Source organism: Nerophis lumbriciformis, linkage group LG20, assembly GCF_033978685.3.
Source record: "Nerophis lumbriciformis linkage group LG20, RoL_Nlum_v2.1, whole genome shotgun sequence".
Taxonomy (NCBI): domain Eukaryota; kingdom Metazoa; phylum Chordata; class Actinopteri; order Syngnathiformes; family Syngnathidae; genus Nerophis; species Nerophis lumbriciformis.
Genome location: NC_084567.2, coordinates 9,355,084 through 9,374,582, shown reverse-complemented (window position 1 = coordinate 9,374,582; position 19,499 = coordinate 9,355,084). Strand labels below are relative to the sequence as shown.

At 41.8% G+C, this 19,499-nt stretch overlaps 2 protein-coding genes and 1 long non-coding RNA gene across 6 annotated transcripts in view; 2 read left to right on the top strand and 1 right to left on the bottom strand.

Moving 5' to 3' along the window:
• Positions 1-857: 857 nt before the first annotated feature.
• Positions 858-18,845, bottom strand: coq2 (coenzyme Q2 4-hydroxybenzoate polyprenyltransferase). Of its 2 annotated transcripts, XM_061980399.1 has the most exons (9): positions 18,629-18,845; positions 18,325-18,446; positions 11,052-11,385; positions 10,821-10,987; positions 9,045-9,166; positions 4,689-4,774; positions 4,476-4,609; positions 1,232-1,420; positions 858-1,156 (listed from the first exon to the last, which is right to left on the bottom strand). In XM_061980399.1, the coding sequence occupies exons 3-9, from the start codon at positions 11,332-11,334 to the stop codon at positions 1,019-1,021; spliced, it is 1,119 nt and encodes a 372-aa protein (XP_061836383.1). In that variant the 5' UTR covers positions 11,335-11,385; positions 18,325-18,446; positions 18,629-18,845; the 3' UTR covers positions 858-1,018. The 2 variants fall into 2 exon arrangements, with proteins under 2 accessions (XP_061836383.1, XP_061836382.1); XM_061980398.1 differs by lacking the exon at positions 18,629-18,845 and having other exon boundaries at positions 18,325-18,460.
• On the top strand, positions 1,416-9,173 carry LOC133619404 (uncharacterized). The gene is made up of 3 exons (XR_009817418.1): positions 1,416-1,986; positions 4,501-4,602; positions 9,029-9,173. It is a non-coding gene; the product is annotated as an uncharacterized lncRNA (long non-coding RNA).
• LOC133619401 (zinc finger protein 462-like) overlaps positions 10,825-19,499 on the top strand; it is a 39,812-nt gene continuing 31,137 nt past the window's right edge. Inside the window, exons 1-2 of one of the 3 annotated variants that reach the window (XM_061980394.1) lie at positions 10,825-10,970; positions 11,068-11,212. The gene's annotated coding sequence lies outside the window, so the exon portion shown is untranslated. Of the gene's footprint in view, positions 10,971-11,067; positions 11,213-18,799; positions 19,151-19,499 lie in introns of those variants that run through there. The other 2 variants (XM_061980395.1, XM_061980393.1) reach the window with 2 other exon arrangements.

Sequence of the window (19,499 nt, the reverse complement as noted above, 5' to 3'; positions counted from 1 at the left end):
AATCATCATAATGCCCCCTAGTGGTGGGAGATTAAAACATTGACAAGTTGTATTGGATCTCGTTGAGAGTGCAGCCCATACTTGCCAACCCTCCCGAATTTTCCGGGAGACTCCCGAAATTCAGCGCCGTCTCCCGAAAACCTCCCGGGACAAATATTCTCCCGAAAATCTCCCGATTTTCAGCCGGAGCTGGAGGCCACGCCCCCTCTAGCTCCATGCGGACCTGAGTGAGGACAGCCTTTTTTCACGACGGGAGGACAACAGGGTGACAAGAACTAAATCATCCAGACTAGAGATAAATTGTATTATTACGTTTATCTTACCTACAAATAAATATATTTATTAATTTAAAAAAAAACAATTAAATACATTTTTACTATATTTTGCTAAAAACATCAAAATTAATTGTATTTTTATTTGTATTTTTTCTGACTACTTATTACATCCAGGCATTAGAATTATACATTAAAATAAACATATTTGAAATAATTAATTTTAAATTATCAAAGTTTTAATTATATTTAATTATTAAAATAATTGCTTGTTTATCAACAACTTTAGCATTTTATTCATTACATTTTGAAGCTCTCAGAAGCCAAGTTATGTTATATTCCTTAATATTTATTTATGCAAGTTTGAAGTATCAATTATCTAAACACAGTTTTGTTTGCATATTTTCAGGATGTAGATATATATATATATATATATATATATATGTATGAAATACTTGACTTGGTGAATTCTAGCTGTCAATATACTCCTCCCCTCTTAACCACGCCCTCAATCACGCCCTGCCCCACCCCCGACCACGCCCCCACCCCCCACCTCCCGAAATCGGAGGTCCCAAGGTTGGCAAGTATGGTGCAGCCGATCCTAATAATATTTTTTTAATACGCTACTAAAATGTATTGTGCATAGTTAAAAAAAACAAAAAACTGAAAAGTACTTTTTTATAATGGTTTTTATATGCTTTTTGTCTCCCTCTTTTTCCAGTGTTGAATGGTAGTCCTATATGTCCTTATAATACGACTGTCTCTGTCCTTTCTTTCCACAGGTTACCTGCAATGATGCCTAACAGTAACAGGAGGCCAATGTTTCTGTTGGACACAAACTTCTTCCAGCAGTCTTCTGGCTTGTTGATGTCCAGCGTGTAAATCTACACAGTCAACAAAAAAAACAAAAAAAAGTTAATGTGGTGGAGATGGAGGGTGAGGGCGGACGCTGTGCTCACCTGGCGTGATAAGTGAAGGCCCACGGTGGCGAGGACGGCGTAGTAAGGGAGGGTCTGCTCCGCGTGGACCCCGGCCGCGACGAGGCTCGCCATCATGGCCGCCGTGAAGCCACTTAGCCAAGGTTTGGTTTGCTCCTGGAACCTCAGCGCGGTCGACTTGACGCCCACCTTGATGTCGTCGTCCTTGTCCTACACGAACAAAACACTGATACCTGACCACGTTGCCCAACACGTGTGATTAGGGATGGGTAGCGTTCATCCATCCATCTATCCATTTTCTACCGCTTGTCCCTTTTGGGGTCGCGGGGGGTGCTGGAGCCTATCTCAGCTGCATTCGGGCGGAAGGCGGTGTACACCCTGGACAAGTCGCCACCTCATCACAGGGCCAACACAAACAACATTCACACTCACATTCACACACTAGGGCCAATTTAGTGTTGCCAATCAACCTATCCCCAGGTGCATGTCTTTGGAGGTGGGAGGAAGCCGGAATCCACGCAGTCACGGGGAGAACATGCAGACTCCACACAGAAAGATCCCGAGCCCGGGATTGAACTCAGGACCTTCGTATTGTGAGGCACATGCACTAACCCCTGTTTCACCGTGATGCCCGGTAGCGTTCACATTTAGTTGTTATATCTTGTTTTCATACACCATTTGACTCCCATTCGCATGCAACTGCGCAGGCTATCCATGACGTAGCTTTCCCCGAGAAGCTGCATGTGTTATGTTGCGCCCAACAAAGTGTTTGTACTGTAAGTATTGTGCTTATTGCACACCAGCTGTTTAATTGTAAACATCCATTTCAGTTGTAGTTTTAACTACCAAACTCTGAAGTCAAATCAAATGTAATATAGCATCAAACACATTTAAGATGAGTGGAGCCTTACTTTACGGTTGAGAGTTTTCTACCAAGCATGCCGTATTTTCCGGACCATAGGGCGCACCGGATTATAAGGCGCACTGCCGATGAGCGGGTCTAGTCAGGTCTATTCTCATACAAAAGGCGCACCGGATTATAGGGTGCACTAAACATACTTGCCAACCTTGAGACCTCCGATTTCGGGAGGTGGGGGCGCGGGAGCCGTGGTTGGGGGGCGTGGTTAAGAGGGGAGGAGTATATTTACAGCTAGAATTCACCAAGTCAAGTATTTCATATATATATATATAAGAAATACTTGACTTTCAGTGAATTCTAGCTATATATATATATATATATATATATATATATATATATATATATATATATATATATATATATATACATATATATATATATATATATATATATTTTATTATATATATATATATATATAAGAGAAATACTTGAATTTCAGTGTTCATTTATTTACACATATACACACACATGACACTCATCTACTCATTGTTGAGTTAAGGGTTGAATTGTCCATCCTTGTTCTATTCTCTGTCGCTATTTTTCTAACCATGCTGAACACCCTCTCTGATGATGCATTCTGCTTCGTCTCCTTGTTGTGTGCGCAGTTGTGCACTCTTTAAAAGCCTTAGATGTTATTGTCACACATGCATGTACAGTAGATGGCAGTATTGTCCTGTTTAAGAGTGTCACAACATTGCTGTTTACGGCAGACGAACTGCTTTACGGTAGACGAAAACGTGACTGCTGTTGTTGTGTGTTGTTGCCGCGCTGGGAGGACGTTAATGAAACTGCCTAACAATAAACCCACATAAGAAACCAAGAACTTGCCCTCCATCATTCTACAGTTATAACGTGATTGGGCAGGCACGCTGTTTATATTGTGGGAAAGCGGATGTGAAAACAGGCTGTCGACACGTCACTCAGGTCCGCCTAAATTTCTGGAGATTTTCGGGAGAAAATTTGTCCCAGGAGGTTTTCGGGAGAGGCGCTGAATTTCGGGAGTCTCCCGGAAAATCCGGGAGGGTTGGCAAGTATGGCACCAAAGGGGTCATTTATTTATTTGTTTCTGAATGTAAAATACTTCCTTGTGGTCTACATAACATGTAACGGTGGTTATTTGGGCAAAATGTTGCATATATGATGTTTTACAGATCATCTTCAAGCCAGTCGCTTCAGGATGCGCCGTTTTGTGGGCGGTCCCTTTTGCATGGCTCACCTTCGACAGCGTCTTCTCCCCGTCATCTTTGTTGTAGCGGTGTAGCGTGCAAGGACGGGTGTGGAAGAAGTGTCAAAAGACGGAGCTAACTGTTTTAATGACATTCAGACTTTACTTCAATCAATAATGGAGCAGCTTCTCCTCATACGTGGCTCACTTGTGCAACAACACCGGAAATGTGTCCCGTGAAAAACCGTCCGACCGGAACTCTCTAATAACTAAAGTTTCTTGGGTGAATAATGTAAACTCACTAGACCGGTATGTTTTAGCGCTTTCATGGCGAGTTTACTGACAGATTTAAGTAAGAACTTTACACTACTTTATATTAGAAATGGCAACAGCGGAGGATGAATGTCCCATAACAAGACGATAGAGAAAAAGAAGAAGCTTATCGGACTACAAAGACAGACACGCGCACATTTTCAGGACTTATGCAGATCCCAAATACAGATCAACAGGTACCAGAAGGTAAGAAAAGTTGCTTTTGCATAACATTGCGAAACAAAACGCCAGATAATATGTCTTACCTTATACACACACCATAATAACACTGGTATGTGGAAGCACAGTACAATCCATTAAGCGGTGCGGCTTCATAGCTTACCAAAGTCGTACTAAAACATTTTGATAGATTTTTGAGCGCCGTGTGTAATGTTCAATATTTTCAACTGAACACACAACATTTTGGTGTTGTTTACTTGAGTCATATTGCAGTCTGCACGTATCTCTTGTGTGTGACTGCCATCATATTGCAGTCTACATGTATCTCTTATGTGTGACTGCCATCTACTGGTCACACTTATCATTTCACCATGTACCAAATAAAATAGCTTCGAGGTCGGTAAGCACAACCAAAATGATTCCGTACTTAAGGCGCACCGGGTTATAAGGCGCAGTGTCGAGTTTTGAGAAAATGAAAGGATTTTAAGTGCGCCTTATAGTCCGGAAAATATGGTACTTGCTTTGTTGCTGTTGAAAATTGCATAATTACTTTTGCCTGGGTTTGCCTCAAGCGATTGTTAACGTGAGTCAGTGTTTAGTCTCCAAATGGACGTGACGTCATGTCGAAGTATGCCGGTGCCTAGAAAAGTACCAAATTCGGCGTGTTGCTCCACTGCGGCGAACTTCACCTGATGTGCGTAAATGGTGTCGTAGATCAACGTCCACATCACTCCGGAGAAGTACAGCGGGAGACACACGGACCAATCACAGGAGCCCTTGATAGCGGACCAGCCGAGCAACGCCCCCCAGTTGAAGGTGAGACCTGCGTGGCACCAGAACATAATAATGACATCATAACCCCGCCTAATAGGACATAAATGGCGATCTATTCTTCACCGCACCGAGCACGAGTTGTGGCCAGTAAGTGATCCTCTTCATCAGTGGGTAAGTGACCACTAGGGACAAAGAGGCGGCACCCAGAGCAATGCTGTGGAAATTGGATTGAAGAAGATTAATGAACAAGTGAAAATACTTTTCAACATTTAAATAAGTGCCAGATGTGCCATGATAAAGTAGCCTTGATGAAGGAATTGAGACACATCATTTTTGGGTGTCTGTAGTACTAAGGATGTCCGATAATAGCTTGTTTGCCGATATTGTCCAACTCTTAATTACCGATTCCGATATCAACCGATACCGATATATACAGTCGTGGAATTAACACATTTTTATGCCTAATTTTGTTGTGATGCCCCCGCTGGATGCATTAATGTAACTTTACCATGAATTGATGAACGTGGGCCCCGACTTAAAACTTATTCGGGTGTTATCATTTATCAATCAATCAATCAATGTTTATTTATCCATCCATCCATCCATCTTCTTCCGCTTATTCGAGGTCGGGTCGCGGGGGCAGCAGCCTAAGCAGGGAAGCCCAGACTTCCCTCTCCCCAGCCACTTCGTCCAGCTCTTCCTGAGGGACCCCGATGCGTTCCCAGGCCAGCCGGGAGACATAGTCTTCCCAACGTGTCCTGGGTCTTCCCCGGGGCCTCCTACCGGTCGGACGTGCCCTAAACACCTCCCTAGGGAGGCGTTCGGGTGGCATCCTGACCAGATGCCCGAACCACCTCATCTGGCTCCTCTCGATGTGGAGGAGCAGCGGCTTTACTTTGAGCTCCCCCCGGATGGCAGAGCTTCTCACCCTATCTCTAAGGGAGAGCCCCGCCACCCGGCGGAGGAAACTCATTTCGGCCGCTTGTACCTGTGATCTTGTCCTTTCGGTCATAACCCAAAGCTCATGACCATAGGTGAGGATGGGAACGTAGATCGACCGGTAAATTGAGAGCTTTGCCTTCCGGCTCAGCTCCTTCTTCACCACAACGGATCGATACAGCGTCCGCATTACTGAAGACGCCGCACCGATCCGCCTGTCGATCTCACGATCCACTCTTCCCTCACTCGTGAACAAGACTCCGAGGTACTTGAACTCCTCCACTTGGGGCAAGATCTCCTCCCCAACCCGGAGATGGCACTCCACCCTTTTCCGGGCGAGAACCATGGACTCAGACTTGGAGGTGCTGATTCTCATCCCAGTCGCTTCACACTCGGCTGCGAACCGATCCAGCGAGAGCTGAAGATCCTGGCCAGATGAAGCCATCAGGACCACATCATCTGCAAAAAGCAGAGACCTAATCCTGCAGCCACCAAACCAGATCCCCTCAACGCCTTGACTGCACCTAGAAATTCTGTCCATAAAAGTTATGAACAGAATCGGTGACAAAGGGCAGCCTTGGCAGAGTCCAACCCTCACTGGAAACGTGTCCAACTTACTGTTTATTTATATAGCCCTAAATCACAAAAGTCTCAAAGGGCTGTACAAGCCACAACGACATCCTCGGTACAGAGCCCACATAAGGGACGTCGATGTGAATGACTATGAGAAACCGCATATGTGGGTAATCCCCCCTCTCTAGGGGAGACAGAGAGCAATGGATGTCGAGTGACATAATATTGTGAAAGAACCGTCCTTAGTGGATCTAACATAGTAGTGAGAGTCCATATAAAATTCGAAGTTCTAACTCATTGTCAACAAGCTAATAATAATAATAACTGCTATAGCAGCCGCAACATTAATGCTGCCACAACGATGACTCTTGCTGACCTACTGCCTTCGGTAATGGCACCATTCCCAAATTATGTGGGCTCTATTGATAACCTCACTAACAACTTTAACGACGCCCTGCGCGAAACCATTGATAGTATAGCACCGCTAAAGCTAAAAAGAGCCCCTAAAAGGCGCACCCCATGGTTTACAGAAGAAACTAGAGTTCTTAAATTATCATGTAGAAAGCTGGAACGCAAATGGCACACGACTAAACTTGAGGTTTTCCATCAAGCATGGAGTGATAGTTTAATAACTTATAAACACATGCTTACCTCAGCTAAAGCTAAATATTACTCAAATCTCATCCACCTCAACAAAAATGATCCTAAATTTTTGTTTAGTACAGTAGCATCGCTAACCCAACAAGGGACTCCTCCCAGTAGCTCCACCCACTCGGCAGATGACTTTATGAATTTCTTTAATAAGAAAATTGAACTCATTAGAAAGGAGATTAAAGACAATGCATCCCAGCTACAACTAGGTTCTATTAACACAGATACGACTGTATCTACGACGGATACCGCCCTCCAAAATAGTTTCTCTCTCTTTGATGAAATAACATTGTAGGAATTGTTAAGATGTGTAAATGGGACAAAACAAACAACATGTTTACTTGACCCATTTCCTGGGAAACTTATCAAGGAGCTTTTTGTATTATTAGGTCCATCAGTGCTAAATATTATAAACTTATCACTTTCCTCTGGCACTCAATTGTACGGAATATGTACTGTACTGTGCAATCTACTAATACAAGTTTCAATCAATCAATCAAAAACAAGGTTTTCCAAAATAAATCAACTCCAGTTATGGAAAAAAGTGCCAACATGGCACTGCCATATTTATTATTGAAGTCACAAAGTGCATTTGTTTTTTTAACATGCCTCAAAACAGCTTGGAATTTGGGACATGCTCTCCCTGAGATAATCCTGATACCCATTCCAACTATGGGAAATAATATATTTTGACTTTCACAAAGTTCATTATGTTTTTTAAACATGCCTCAAAACAACAGCTACAAAAACAATGAAAGAACACAGCTTCAGTCCAGAGTATACTAGAGCATACTTGCCAACCTTAAGACCTCCGAATTCGGGAGATTGGGGGGGGGGGGGGGTTTGAGGTTGGCGGGGTTTGGTGGTAGCGGGGGGTGTATATTGTAGCGTACCGGAAGAGTTAGTGCTGCAAGGGGTTCTGGGTATTTGTTCTGTTGTGTTTATGTTGCGTTACGGTGCGGATGTTCTCACGGAATGTGTTAGTCATTCTTGTTTGGTGTGGGTTCACAGCGTGGCGCATATTTGTAACAGTGTTAAAGTTGTTTATACGGCCACCCTCAGTGTGACCTGTATGGCTGTTGATCAAGTATGCATTGCATTCACTAATGTGTGTTTAACAGCCGCATATATCATGTGACTCGGCCGGCACGCTGTTTGTATGGAGTAAAAGCGGACGTGACGACAGGTTGTAGAGGACGCCAATATTGATGTCCGGGTAGAAATCGGGAGAAATTCGGGAGAATGGTTGGAAACAATGGTCGTGGAATTAACACATTATTATGCCTAATTTTGTTGTGATGCCCCGCTGGATGCATTAAACAATGTAACAAGGTTTTCCAAAATAAATCAACTCAAGTTATGGAAAAAAATGCCAACATGGCACTGCCATATTTATTATTGAAGTCACAAAGTGCATTATTTTTTTTAACTTGCCTCAAAACAGTAGCTTGGAATTTGGGACATGCTCTCCCTGAGAGAGCATGAGGAGGTTGAGGTGGGCGGGGTCGGGAGGTAGAGTGTGGTATATTGTAGTGTCCCGGAAGAGTTAGTGCTGCAAGGGGTTCTGGGTATTTGTTCTGTTGTGTTTATGTTGTGTTACGGTGCGGATGTTCTCCCGAAATGTGTTTGTCATTCTTGTTTGGTGTGGGTTCACAGTGTGGTGCATATTTGTAACAGTGTTAAAAATATTTATACGGTGATATGGTTATATGTGACCTGTATGGCTGTTGACCAAGTATGCTTGCATTCACTTGTGTGTGTGAAAAGCCGTAGATATTATGTGATTGGGCCGGCACGTAAAGGCAGTGCCTTTAAGGTTTATTGGCGCTCTGTACTTCTCCCTACGTCCGTGTACACAGCGGCATTTTAAAAAGTCATACATTTTACTTTTTGAAACCGATACCGATCATTTCCGATATCACATTTTAAAGCATTTATCGGCCGATAATATCGGCAGTCCGATATTATCGGACATCTCTAATTTTAAATACCTGGACCAACTTTCGTAAAACAGCCTTAAGACCTTCTTTTTGTTGTTTGTTGCTGTGTAGCCAAGTCAGAGTTTTTGTATTACAAAAACTTAAGTAGTGGGCTCAAAGGTGGTATTCATGTCCATGAAAAAAGACACTTTTTAAAAGTAAACATTTAAACTCCTCTTTTCTCCAAAGCGGAGCACACAATTGAGGGAGATGACAGATTTGTCTCATGTTTGGTGCTCATAAACAGGCTCTATTGACACACATTATTATTGGAACATCATTGAAAGTCGTTCAGTATTTTCACTTTCACTTTGTGTTTGCTCCAGATTGTATTGCAGGTACCTGTAATAGTTGAGGCACAGGAGAACGCCAAGAGCGAGAGACAGCTGCCCTCCCAGGAACACCAGAGCCTGCAGACGACTAACCTCCCCCGCCGCGATGGGGCGAGTGGCCGTGCGGGCGACCTGCGCCACAAACATCATCATCTTCAAGAAACAATACAGCTAAGAACACTATCAAAGTGCTGACATGTTGTAACCGGTGACATTTGATTTACAAACCCTGTTTCCATATGAGTTGGGAAATTGTGTAAATATAAACAAACGGAATACAATTATTTGCAAATCCTTTTCAACCCATATTCAATTGAATGCACTACAAAGACAAGATATTTGATGTTCAAACTCATAAACTTTTTTTTTTTTTTTTGCAAATAATAATTAACTTAGAATTTCATGACTGCAACACATGCCAAAGTAGTTGGGAAAGGGCATGTTCACCACTGTGTTACATGGCCTTTCCTTTTAACAACACTCAATAAACGATTGGGAATTGAGGAAACTAATTGTTGAAGCTTTGAAAATGGAATTCTTTCCCATTCTTGTTTTATGTAGAGCTTCAGTCGTTCAACAGTCCGGGGTCTCCGCTGTCGTATTTTACGCTTCATAATGCGCCACACATTTGGGAGACAGGTCTGGACTGCAGGCGGACCAGGAAAGTACCCGCACTCTTTTTTTACAAAGCCACGCTGTTGTAACACGTGCTGATGTGGCTTGGCATTGTCTTGCTGAAATAAGCAGGGGCGTCCATGAAAAAGACGGCGCTTAGATGGCAGCATATGTTGTTCCAAAACCTGTATGTACCTTTCAGCATTAATAGCGCCTTCACAGATGTGTAAGTTACCCATGCCTTGGGCACTAATGCACCCCCATACCATCACAGATGCTGGCTTTTGAACTTTGAGTCGATAACAGTCTGGATGGTTCGCTTCCCCTTTGGTCCAGATGACACAATGTCGAATATTTCCAAAAACAATTTGAAATGTGGACTCGTCAGACCACAGAACACTTTCCCACTTTGCATGAGTCCGTCTTAGATGATCTCGAGCCCAGAGAAGCCGGCGGCGTTTCTGGGTGTTGTTGATAAATGGCTTTCGCTTTGCATAGTAGAGCTTTAACTTGCACTTACAGATGTAGCGACCAACTGTAGTTACTGACAGTGGTTTTCTGAAGTGTTCCTGAGCCCATGTGGTGATATCCTTTAGAGATTGATGTCGGTTTTTGATACGGTGCCGTCTGAGGGATCGAAGGTCACGGTCATTCAATGTTGGTTTCTCCAGATTCTCTGAACCTTTTGATGATATTATGGACCGTAGATGTTGAAATCCCTAAATTTCTTGCAATTGCACTTTGAGAAACGTTGTTCTTAAACTGTTTGACTATTTTCTCACGCAGTTGTGGACAAAGGGGTGTACCTCGCCCCATCCTTTCTTGTGAAAGACTGAGCATTTTTTGGGAAGCTGTTTTTATACCCAATCATGGCACCCACCTGTTCCCAATTAGCCTGCACTCCTGTGGAATGTTCCAAATAAGTGTTTGATGAGCATTCCTCAACTTTATCAGTATTTATTGCCACCTTTCCCAACTTCTTTGTCACGTGTTGCTGGCATCAGAGTCTAAAGTTAATGATTATTTGCAAAAAACCATCAAATATGTTGTCTTTGTAGCATATTCAACTGAATATGGGTTGAAAATGATTCGCAAATCATTGTATTCCATTTATATTTACATCTAACACAATTTCCCAACTCATATGGAAACGGGGTTTGGAGATAAGTACCTTTTGGTCAAAGTCTTTGTCCCACATGTCGTTGATTGTGCAGCCCGCTCCTCGCATTAGCAAGGCCCCCGTCCCAAAGAGGGCCAGCATCCCCAAGTCCGGGAGGTGTCCCGGCTCGGCAGCCAGGGCGATGCTCCATGTGCATGGAAGGTACAACAGCCACGTTCCTACAACACGCACAAATATTTCTCGCTGTTTCTAATATTTTGGATCCTATGCGACAACACACACCTATCGGTTTGTCCAGCCTCATCAAGCGGAGGTACGGCCGGAGAGGCGCCGGGGCTGCGTTCACAATGGCAGCAGCCGACACGCTGAATGATCTCCTGCCATGACGCTGCGCTTCACCAACAGAGGAGCGAATGGATCTCAGGCCAGGGTCAACTCTCGAGGTGAGACACCCTCTGGGCAGCCATTCTTCCTTGCGGGAGACGGCGCTGGAGAGGCAGGCGGGATGCCGGTACCGTCTGAGGGCGTTCAGGGTGGCCTGGCAGGTCAGTTTGGTTGGTAGCATGGTGTCGCTCAGGGGTCATTCTCTGGCATGGCCACGCCAGGCAATGTCAGCCTTGAAAAACACACACACACACACACACACACATACTGGTTATCATTTGGAATGGGGACCAAGTTTTTGATCATCACTTGTGGGGACCACCCTTTCTACAGGTTGTGGAGGCATAAAAAAAAATTGGTAAAATGTCCACTGCCCAGTTAGCTCATACACGTCTTTAAATCTCTGGATTGATGAAGTAATGTGCTGATCATTCTTACTGGGGACCCTGGGGAAAAAGAGTTAATATGGTTCATAGGGACCAAATTTAAATAATTTTGCATAATTCACACAAATTTGTACGTGACTACTGAGGACTAGGGATGTCCTGATCCGATATTTGGATCGGATCGGCTGCCGATATTTGCCAAAAATGCGTATCCAGATCCAGTTTAAAAAAAAACTCCGGTCCGTGTTTTCCAACGCACCGATTTAAATAATACATTCCACTTTTCTGCTGCTCCGTAATTTCCGTTCCGCATTTTCCAGCACACCTTCAACACATCCACAGGTCTGTGAATTCTCACGCAGTTGCTTTTAGCTGCTGGCATTACACGACAGGCTCTTCTCACTCTTTCCTGTGTCTCCCTCTCACAGACAGCAAGTGCACCTTCTTACATACATCACATACTGTCACGACATACGTCACATACTGTCACGTCATACGTCACATACGTATACGTCCTCCCCGAGCAGAGAGGTAGCAGCATGGCTAACGTTAGCTGTGATGCTAGCGCAGCCGTGCGAGCAACGCTCCCTCTAAGGTGCTCGCCTGTGCAATTGCGCACTGTTTAAGCGTCCTCTGCGCATAGCAAATCTATGCCACGCACAAAATCAAATAAAAAAACAAGCGCATAACAATTTTCGACACACGGACACGACAGAGAAAACAGTTTTCGTCATCATTGTTCAAATATTGTGACGTCTGTCGAGACGCTTATCTCCATTCGGTGCCACACGTCCACACCATCAAAATGCAGAGGCAAAAATTTCCAGATCAACACCGTATGAAAAAATTAGTGATTTTTTTAGTTGTGATTTCCTTCTCTGCATGAAAGTTTAAAAGTAGCACATATTAATGCAGTATGAAGAAGAATGTTTTAATGTAGACATGCAAGCCTTGAAAGAAAATTTTGAAAATCAAGACTACATTTCCTGCAAATAGGTGCATTTCTACCCTATATTTTAACTTTAGATTTATTCTCATATCAAACTCTTTTGGCTGTCTTTTTGACACTTACATCCGGCGCCCCCCTCCACACCCTGGATTATAAATAATGTAAATAATTCAATGTGATTATCTTGTGTGATGACTGTATTATGATGATAGTATATATCTGATAGTATATATCTGTATCATGAATCAATTTAAGTGGACCCCGACTTAAACAAGTTGAAAAACTTATTCGGGTGTTACCATTTAGTGGTCAATTGTACGGAATATGTACTTCACTGTGCAACCTACTAATAAAAGTCTCAATCAATCAATCAAAACACATAGAATCATCATACTGCTGTGATTATATACATCAAGTTACATTCAAGGCTAAGGCAAAATATCGAGATATATATTGTGTATCGCAATATGGCCTTAAAATATCGCAATATTAAAAAAAGGCCATATCGCCCAGCCCTAGTTCAATGATGCCATTTCTGTTTGTCATGTATAATTTTGTCTATTTTGTGTTTATCCTTGAATAAACAGGTCAGTTTCTTGTTACCAACCATTGTGTATTATTCAAACTCCCCTAATTCAGCTGGCTAGTTGTTATCAAGAGTACTAAAACCCTTTTCAACATGATTCTGACAACTAAGTAGGCTAAATAACTTTAAACTTTAATACATGCTCGGATAGGCCAGTATCGGTCAGTATCGGTATCGGTCGGTATCGGATCGGAAATGCAAAAACAATATTGGTATCGGATCGGAAGTGCAAAAACCTGGATCGGGACATCCCTACTGAGGACCATTTAAAAAAAAAAAAAAGAGCTCAAATTAAATATGACATGATCCTCAGAATACAGCACTACAGCTGTCCTCTTATAGGAAGTTTCACCACTTAAATGTTCAAGCAAATCCTGCATCTTCTGTGACATTACTGAAAACCGCTATTTAGCAGTAATGAAGTTGTCTGCAACTCCAACTACCTTATATAGAAGGATGGAAAATTCTGAATGTGAATCATACTTTAAGGCATTGTTTTTCAACCACTGTGCCGCGGCACACTAGTGTGCCGTGAGATACAGTCTGGTGTGCCGTGGGAGATGATCTAATTTCACCTATTTGGGTTAAAAATATTTTTTGCAAACCAGTAATTATAGTCTGCAAAATATGTGTTATGGTTGAGTGTCGGTGCTGTCTAGAGCTTGGCAGAGTAACCGTGTAATACTCTTCCATATCAGTAGGTGGCAGCAGGTAGCTAATTGCTTTGTAGATGTGGGAAACAGCAGGAGGCAGTGTGGAGGTAAAAATGTATTTAATGCTTAAACAAAAAATAAACAAAAGGTAAGTGCCCCTAAGAAAAGGCATTGAAGCTTAGGGAAGGCTATGCGGAACAAAACTAAAACTGAACTGGCTACAAAGTAAACAAAAACAGAATGCTGGACGACAGCAAAGACTTACTGTGGAGCAAAGATGGCGTCCACAACGTACATCCGAACATGACATGGCTATCGACAATGTCCCTACGAAGAAGGATAAAAACAAAGTAGATGCGGGAAATATCGCTCAAAGGAAGACATGAAACTGCTACAGGAAAACACCAAAAAAAAGAGAAAAAGCCACCAAAATAGGAGCACAAGACAAGAACTAAAACACTACACACAGGAAAACAGCAAAAAACTCCAAATAAGTCACGACGTGATGTGACAGGTGGTGACAGTACACCTACTTTGAGACAAGAGCTATAGTGATGCATGCTTGGTTATGGTTTAAAGTCATATCCAACAATTGCGACAACGACTTTTTACTGTCAACGGAGTTTCGTTTTTTAATGATTTCTGCTGGTGGTGTGCCTCTGCATTTTTTCAACGCAAAAAAATGTGCCTTGGCTCAAAAAAGGTTGAAAAACACTGCTTTAAGGTAATAATGTTTTATAATCATACTGCATGAAAATGTCATCCTAAGGAACACTAAACCAGATTTTGTTTTTGGAAAAATATATTAGTTTTAACTAAGGATGGATACCATACAGAATCACAGTACTATTAATGCCAGGATAACAAATGTTTCACTTTTCAAGAAAAGTAATTTTCATTTAAAAAGATTTCCCTTAAGGGGACCTGTTTTTTTGTCCCCATACCGTCAGAGGTCCCCTAAAGGTGACTGTGTAAACAGAGCGATGTCCCCATTAAGTAGGCATTGCCAGAACACACACACACACACACACACACACACACACACACACACACACACACACACACACACACACACACACACACAATGACTTTTTATGGAGGATGTGCAAGAGCAGGCACTTTCTTTGTTACACGCAGGTGCACTAAAAAAACTAACAAAAAAAAACATAGCTTTAACAATACAGTGTAATACGACACTACGTTAGTACAGACTGGCACGCTACTCAGTGGCCTAGTGGTTAGAGTGTCCGCCCTGAGATCGGTAGGTTGTGAGTTCAAATCCCGGCCGAGTCATACCAAAGACTATAAAAAAATGGGACCCATTACCTCCCTGCTTGGCACTCAGCATCAAGGGTTAGAATTGGGGGTTGAATCACCAAAAATGATTCCCGGGCGCGGCCACCGCTGCTGCCCACTGCTCCCCTTACCTCCCAGGGGGTGATCAAGGGTGATGGGTCAAATGCAGAGAATAATCTCGCCACACCTAGTGTGTGTGTGTGACAATCATTGGTACTTTAACTTTTAACTTTAACTTTAGTATAATATAGAAATGTGACGCTCACGAACGAATCAAGTTTTTTGAACGGCTCTTTTAAGTGAACGATGGGAAACAAATCCCAATTGTGAGCCGTTTTTCTGGGACATGCAAATTTAAACGTCAGCAATTGCCCACTCTGGACGTGCGTGCTGCCCAACTGGCAACTGAACTAAAAAATTAAATGTTTTTGAATAAATAAAAATATTTTTACAAATAAAAATGTAAAAAAAATAATATTATTTTTCAAATGATTTTTTCACATACCCCGAAAGGGACAAGCGGTAGAAAATAAGTGAGTGAAAAATAAGTGAATTATATTTATAGATCGTTTTTCTCTAGTGACTCAAAGCGCTTTTACATAGTGGAACCCAATATCTAAGTTACATTTAATCCAGTGTGGGTGACACTGGGAGCAGGTGGGTAAAGGGTCTTGCCCAAGGACACAACGGAAGAGGGGATCGAACCTGGAACCCTCAAGTTGCTGGCACGGCCACATTACCAACTGAGCTATACCGCATCCATTTTATATACCGTATTTTTCGGACTATAAGTCGCAGTTTTTTTCACAGTTTGGCCGGGCTCCAGTGCGACTTATATATGTTTTTTTCCTTTATTATGCATTTTCGGCAGGTGCGACTTATACTCCAAAAAATACTGTATATATAAAATGGATTAATGGATGGATTTTTTTAAAATTTGGATTCCCGGTTCATTATTCTGAACGGTCGAAGTTTTAGTGTACACATACCAAGTATGGTAGTACAATTCTGTACTCACATTTTTATTATGTCCTATGTTTTTATTGTAGTTTTACATACCTGCCAACTTTTGAAATCAGAAAAACCTAGTAGCCAGGGTCCAGGGGTCGCAGGCCCCGGTAGGTCCAGGACAAAGTCCTGGTGGGGGGTTCCTTCGCCCCCCGACGCAAAATGATTATTAGCATTCAGACAGGTTAAAATGTTGCTAAAACCATCACTTTTCTATCAGTCACAGTGACTTTTCAAAACAAAAATATTACAGCAAAAATCATATGGGTTGATTGACATGTTTATTCTGTAAGCTAACTTCAATAGTTTGAAATTATTTTGACAGTTAATGCCAGTTATCCTGTCAACCTTTCACAAGACTTCAATTTGTTAATTGAAAGTATAAACACTTTTTACAGTAAACAAATGGTAAAACAGTACTAAACAATTCCATTAAAAAAAAATTGGTGTCATTATTAACTTTCTGTCCAAGCTTGTATAATCTACTGCCTTGTTCAATTGTAAAAAATATTCTGTGCCTAAAATTCACATTTCTATCACAATTATCATACTGTAAACATGGTAAGCTAACTTCATTAAAATGAATAGTCCTGTCAATAGCATGGAATTACAATTCAAATGTAGTTTTTTTGTAAGCCTTTCAAAAGAATTCAAAATATGAAAAATTAATGAAAATTAATTTACCGGTAAGCCATCAGACACTTGAAAAGTGGCACATCACATCTCTAATGTAATCATTTTAACTTTTCAACAGAAATAGCACTGCAAAAATATTAAGGACATACTTGGGGACGGCGCGGCGCAGTGGAAGAGTGGCCGTGCACGACCCGAGGGTCCCTGGTTCAATCCCCACCTAGTACCAACCTCGTCATGTCCGTTGTGTCCTGAGCAAGACACTTCAGCCTTGCTCCTGATGGGTGCTGGTAGCGCCTTGCATGGCAGCTCCCTCCATCAGTGTGTGAATGTGTGTGTGAATGGGTAAATGTGGAAGTAGTGTCAAAGCGCTTTGAGTACCTTGAAGGTAGAAAAGCGCTATACAAGTACAACCCATTTATCATTTCTGTATTTTGGTAGTTATGCTGTGAACATTTAACAAGATTTCTTCAACTTGGACTTGAAAGCATAAATAGTATAAACACTTTTAACAGTATAACAGTACTAAACAATTCCAATAGATAACATTGGTGTCATTACCTTTTTGTTTGCTCAATTATTGCCTCCTTAAATAAAACTTCGGCATTTATCACATCCAAAGAATCTGTTTGGGCGACGAAAAACGTTGAAAGTTTTCCACTTGTATCGCTAGCAACGGCTGTTTTTTTGTCCCAACGTGGTCTTTTACATCGCTAATTCCTCCGTGTCCGATCGAAAAATCTTGTCTGCACAAGGTGCAATTCGCGTAGTTTTCACCCTTTTTGGAACGGATAATTATTCCCGGATAGGCTTTTGAATATTCTTCACGGAATGACTGCAGTTTTCTTTTCGGTTTAAGACTCGTATGCGATTTTTCTCCGGCTGATTCCATGATCGTTCGCTCGTTTGGAAACAATGGCAACTGGTGCCTCGTGCTTGGCAGCGGTGCTATAAATAGCCTTGCGCGTGGCATTCGGAATGGCTCGATAGGAAGTTACGGGAAGCAGTGTCGATTGTCATTGTTGTTACGCGATTTCGTGAATAAAACTTTAAAAAAAAATTAAAAAAAATTTAATTAATGAAAAACCGTATTTTTTATCACTGCAACCGTAACCCGGAATAGGTTGATGAAAACCGTACTAATTACGGGAAAACCGGAGTAGTTGGCAGGTATGGTTTTATTTATAGTTTTTATATCCATTAAGGCATGTTACTGATTGTTTCTGTATTGTTGAAATGCTACACATTTTTTAGGTGAGGAAAAACTCCAAACTAGTGATGCCACTGCCAAAGCATGAAAATATTTAACATTTTTTTACAATGAAAACACAACAAAAAATACAATTATAGCCAATATTTCAGAATAGACATCTTATAACTGATTCTTATGATTGTTTCCTTAATTAAAAACAGTTAAAAATAATTATATAACGAGCCAGTCTTTTGAACGGCTCTTTGGAAGATCCGGCTCCCTAAAAGAGCCGTAAATCCCATCTCTGGTATAATAAGACACAAAAATACAGTACTTGTGTCGGCCCATCTTTGACGTGACGATGATACAAAGTCACAATGAATTCAAGAAGGCAAAATAAAAAGTAAAAAGCAGTCCAAAAAAATAATTAAATAAGCAGTGAGTGAATAAAGAGAGCTCATAAATTACCATTGCTGTGTGTGTTATTGCCCGCTTCCTGGTTAAGGCCGTGCGTCGCCACCTGGTTCCGGAGGAAACAACGGTTGCACTAGGAACCAATGATGGGTCGTCTGCGATGCCATTGTGAAAATCTGTTTAGATATTAGAAAATATAAAAAAACAAAAAAAACAATCAAAAATAGTGTTATTAATTGTTTTATTCAAATGTCTAAATTTCCTTCTAGCATATTAAAGGTTATGTTTTTGAAGGTATAACCGTTGACAATTCAGTAAGCCAAATATCATAAATAACCGTTTAAAAAAATCAGTATACTGTGGAAAAATATCCAGTGTGAAATGTCCGGAGCTCAGCCAAGTGTACGGTGGCCGGGTGCTGTCATCGAGACGGAGGATGAATTATTAGTTTAAACTAGTTCTGATTGTGTTGTAGTCATGGTATATTATTGAATGTTTGTTATGCTTTTCAAAGAATAATGTCGCGACATTTAGGTCCTCACTTTGACACCAAAAAAATATGAAACACGTTTTTCAAAGCATACATGACCACTTTTATCATTGAAATCGACAAGCATTTGTGATTAAAATATGTGCGAGAAAACCTCACTTCCGCTTGTAATTTTCAGTATAAAACTAAATCGCAGCTTTGCCTATTCAGAAAGGGGGCAAGAACGGGGCTTTATTTTGAAAGTCCCGACACCTCTTTCGGAAACCAGGTTCGTCGCACACGAAAGTTCCACCGCACCCCCGCGAAAAATGGCGGAAATGTGTGTTGTTTTATCAACATCTGCTCTTCGAAGCGTTGCAATTTCAACCGCGAACTGTTGACATTTCCTAGGTGAGTGCACTTCATGTGAGTGTGGAGCGTTCAAGGCGCCTCGTCTCCTCCGCGTATAGTCGGTAGTTCTGGACTGGTTTTCAATTAAAAAACACCCGCTTCGGATAGAAGTTGCCGTGTCACACTTTTGTTATACTTTTGCTATTGTTGAGGGTTTGCATAGTTGCTTTGTACCGAGTATTAAACGCACAAGAGTTAACTGTGATGCATTTAATGGCAATGCCGCTAGCTGCTAGCGGTGCTACCTTTTGATTTGAGTGTACTCGGGGACAAGCGGGAGAAAATGGATGGATGGGCATCTTCCCCAGTTAGATTCCGAACAAATACATGCTAGCATATTATTTGAACT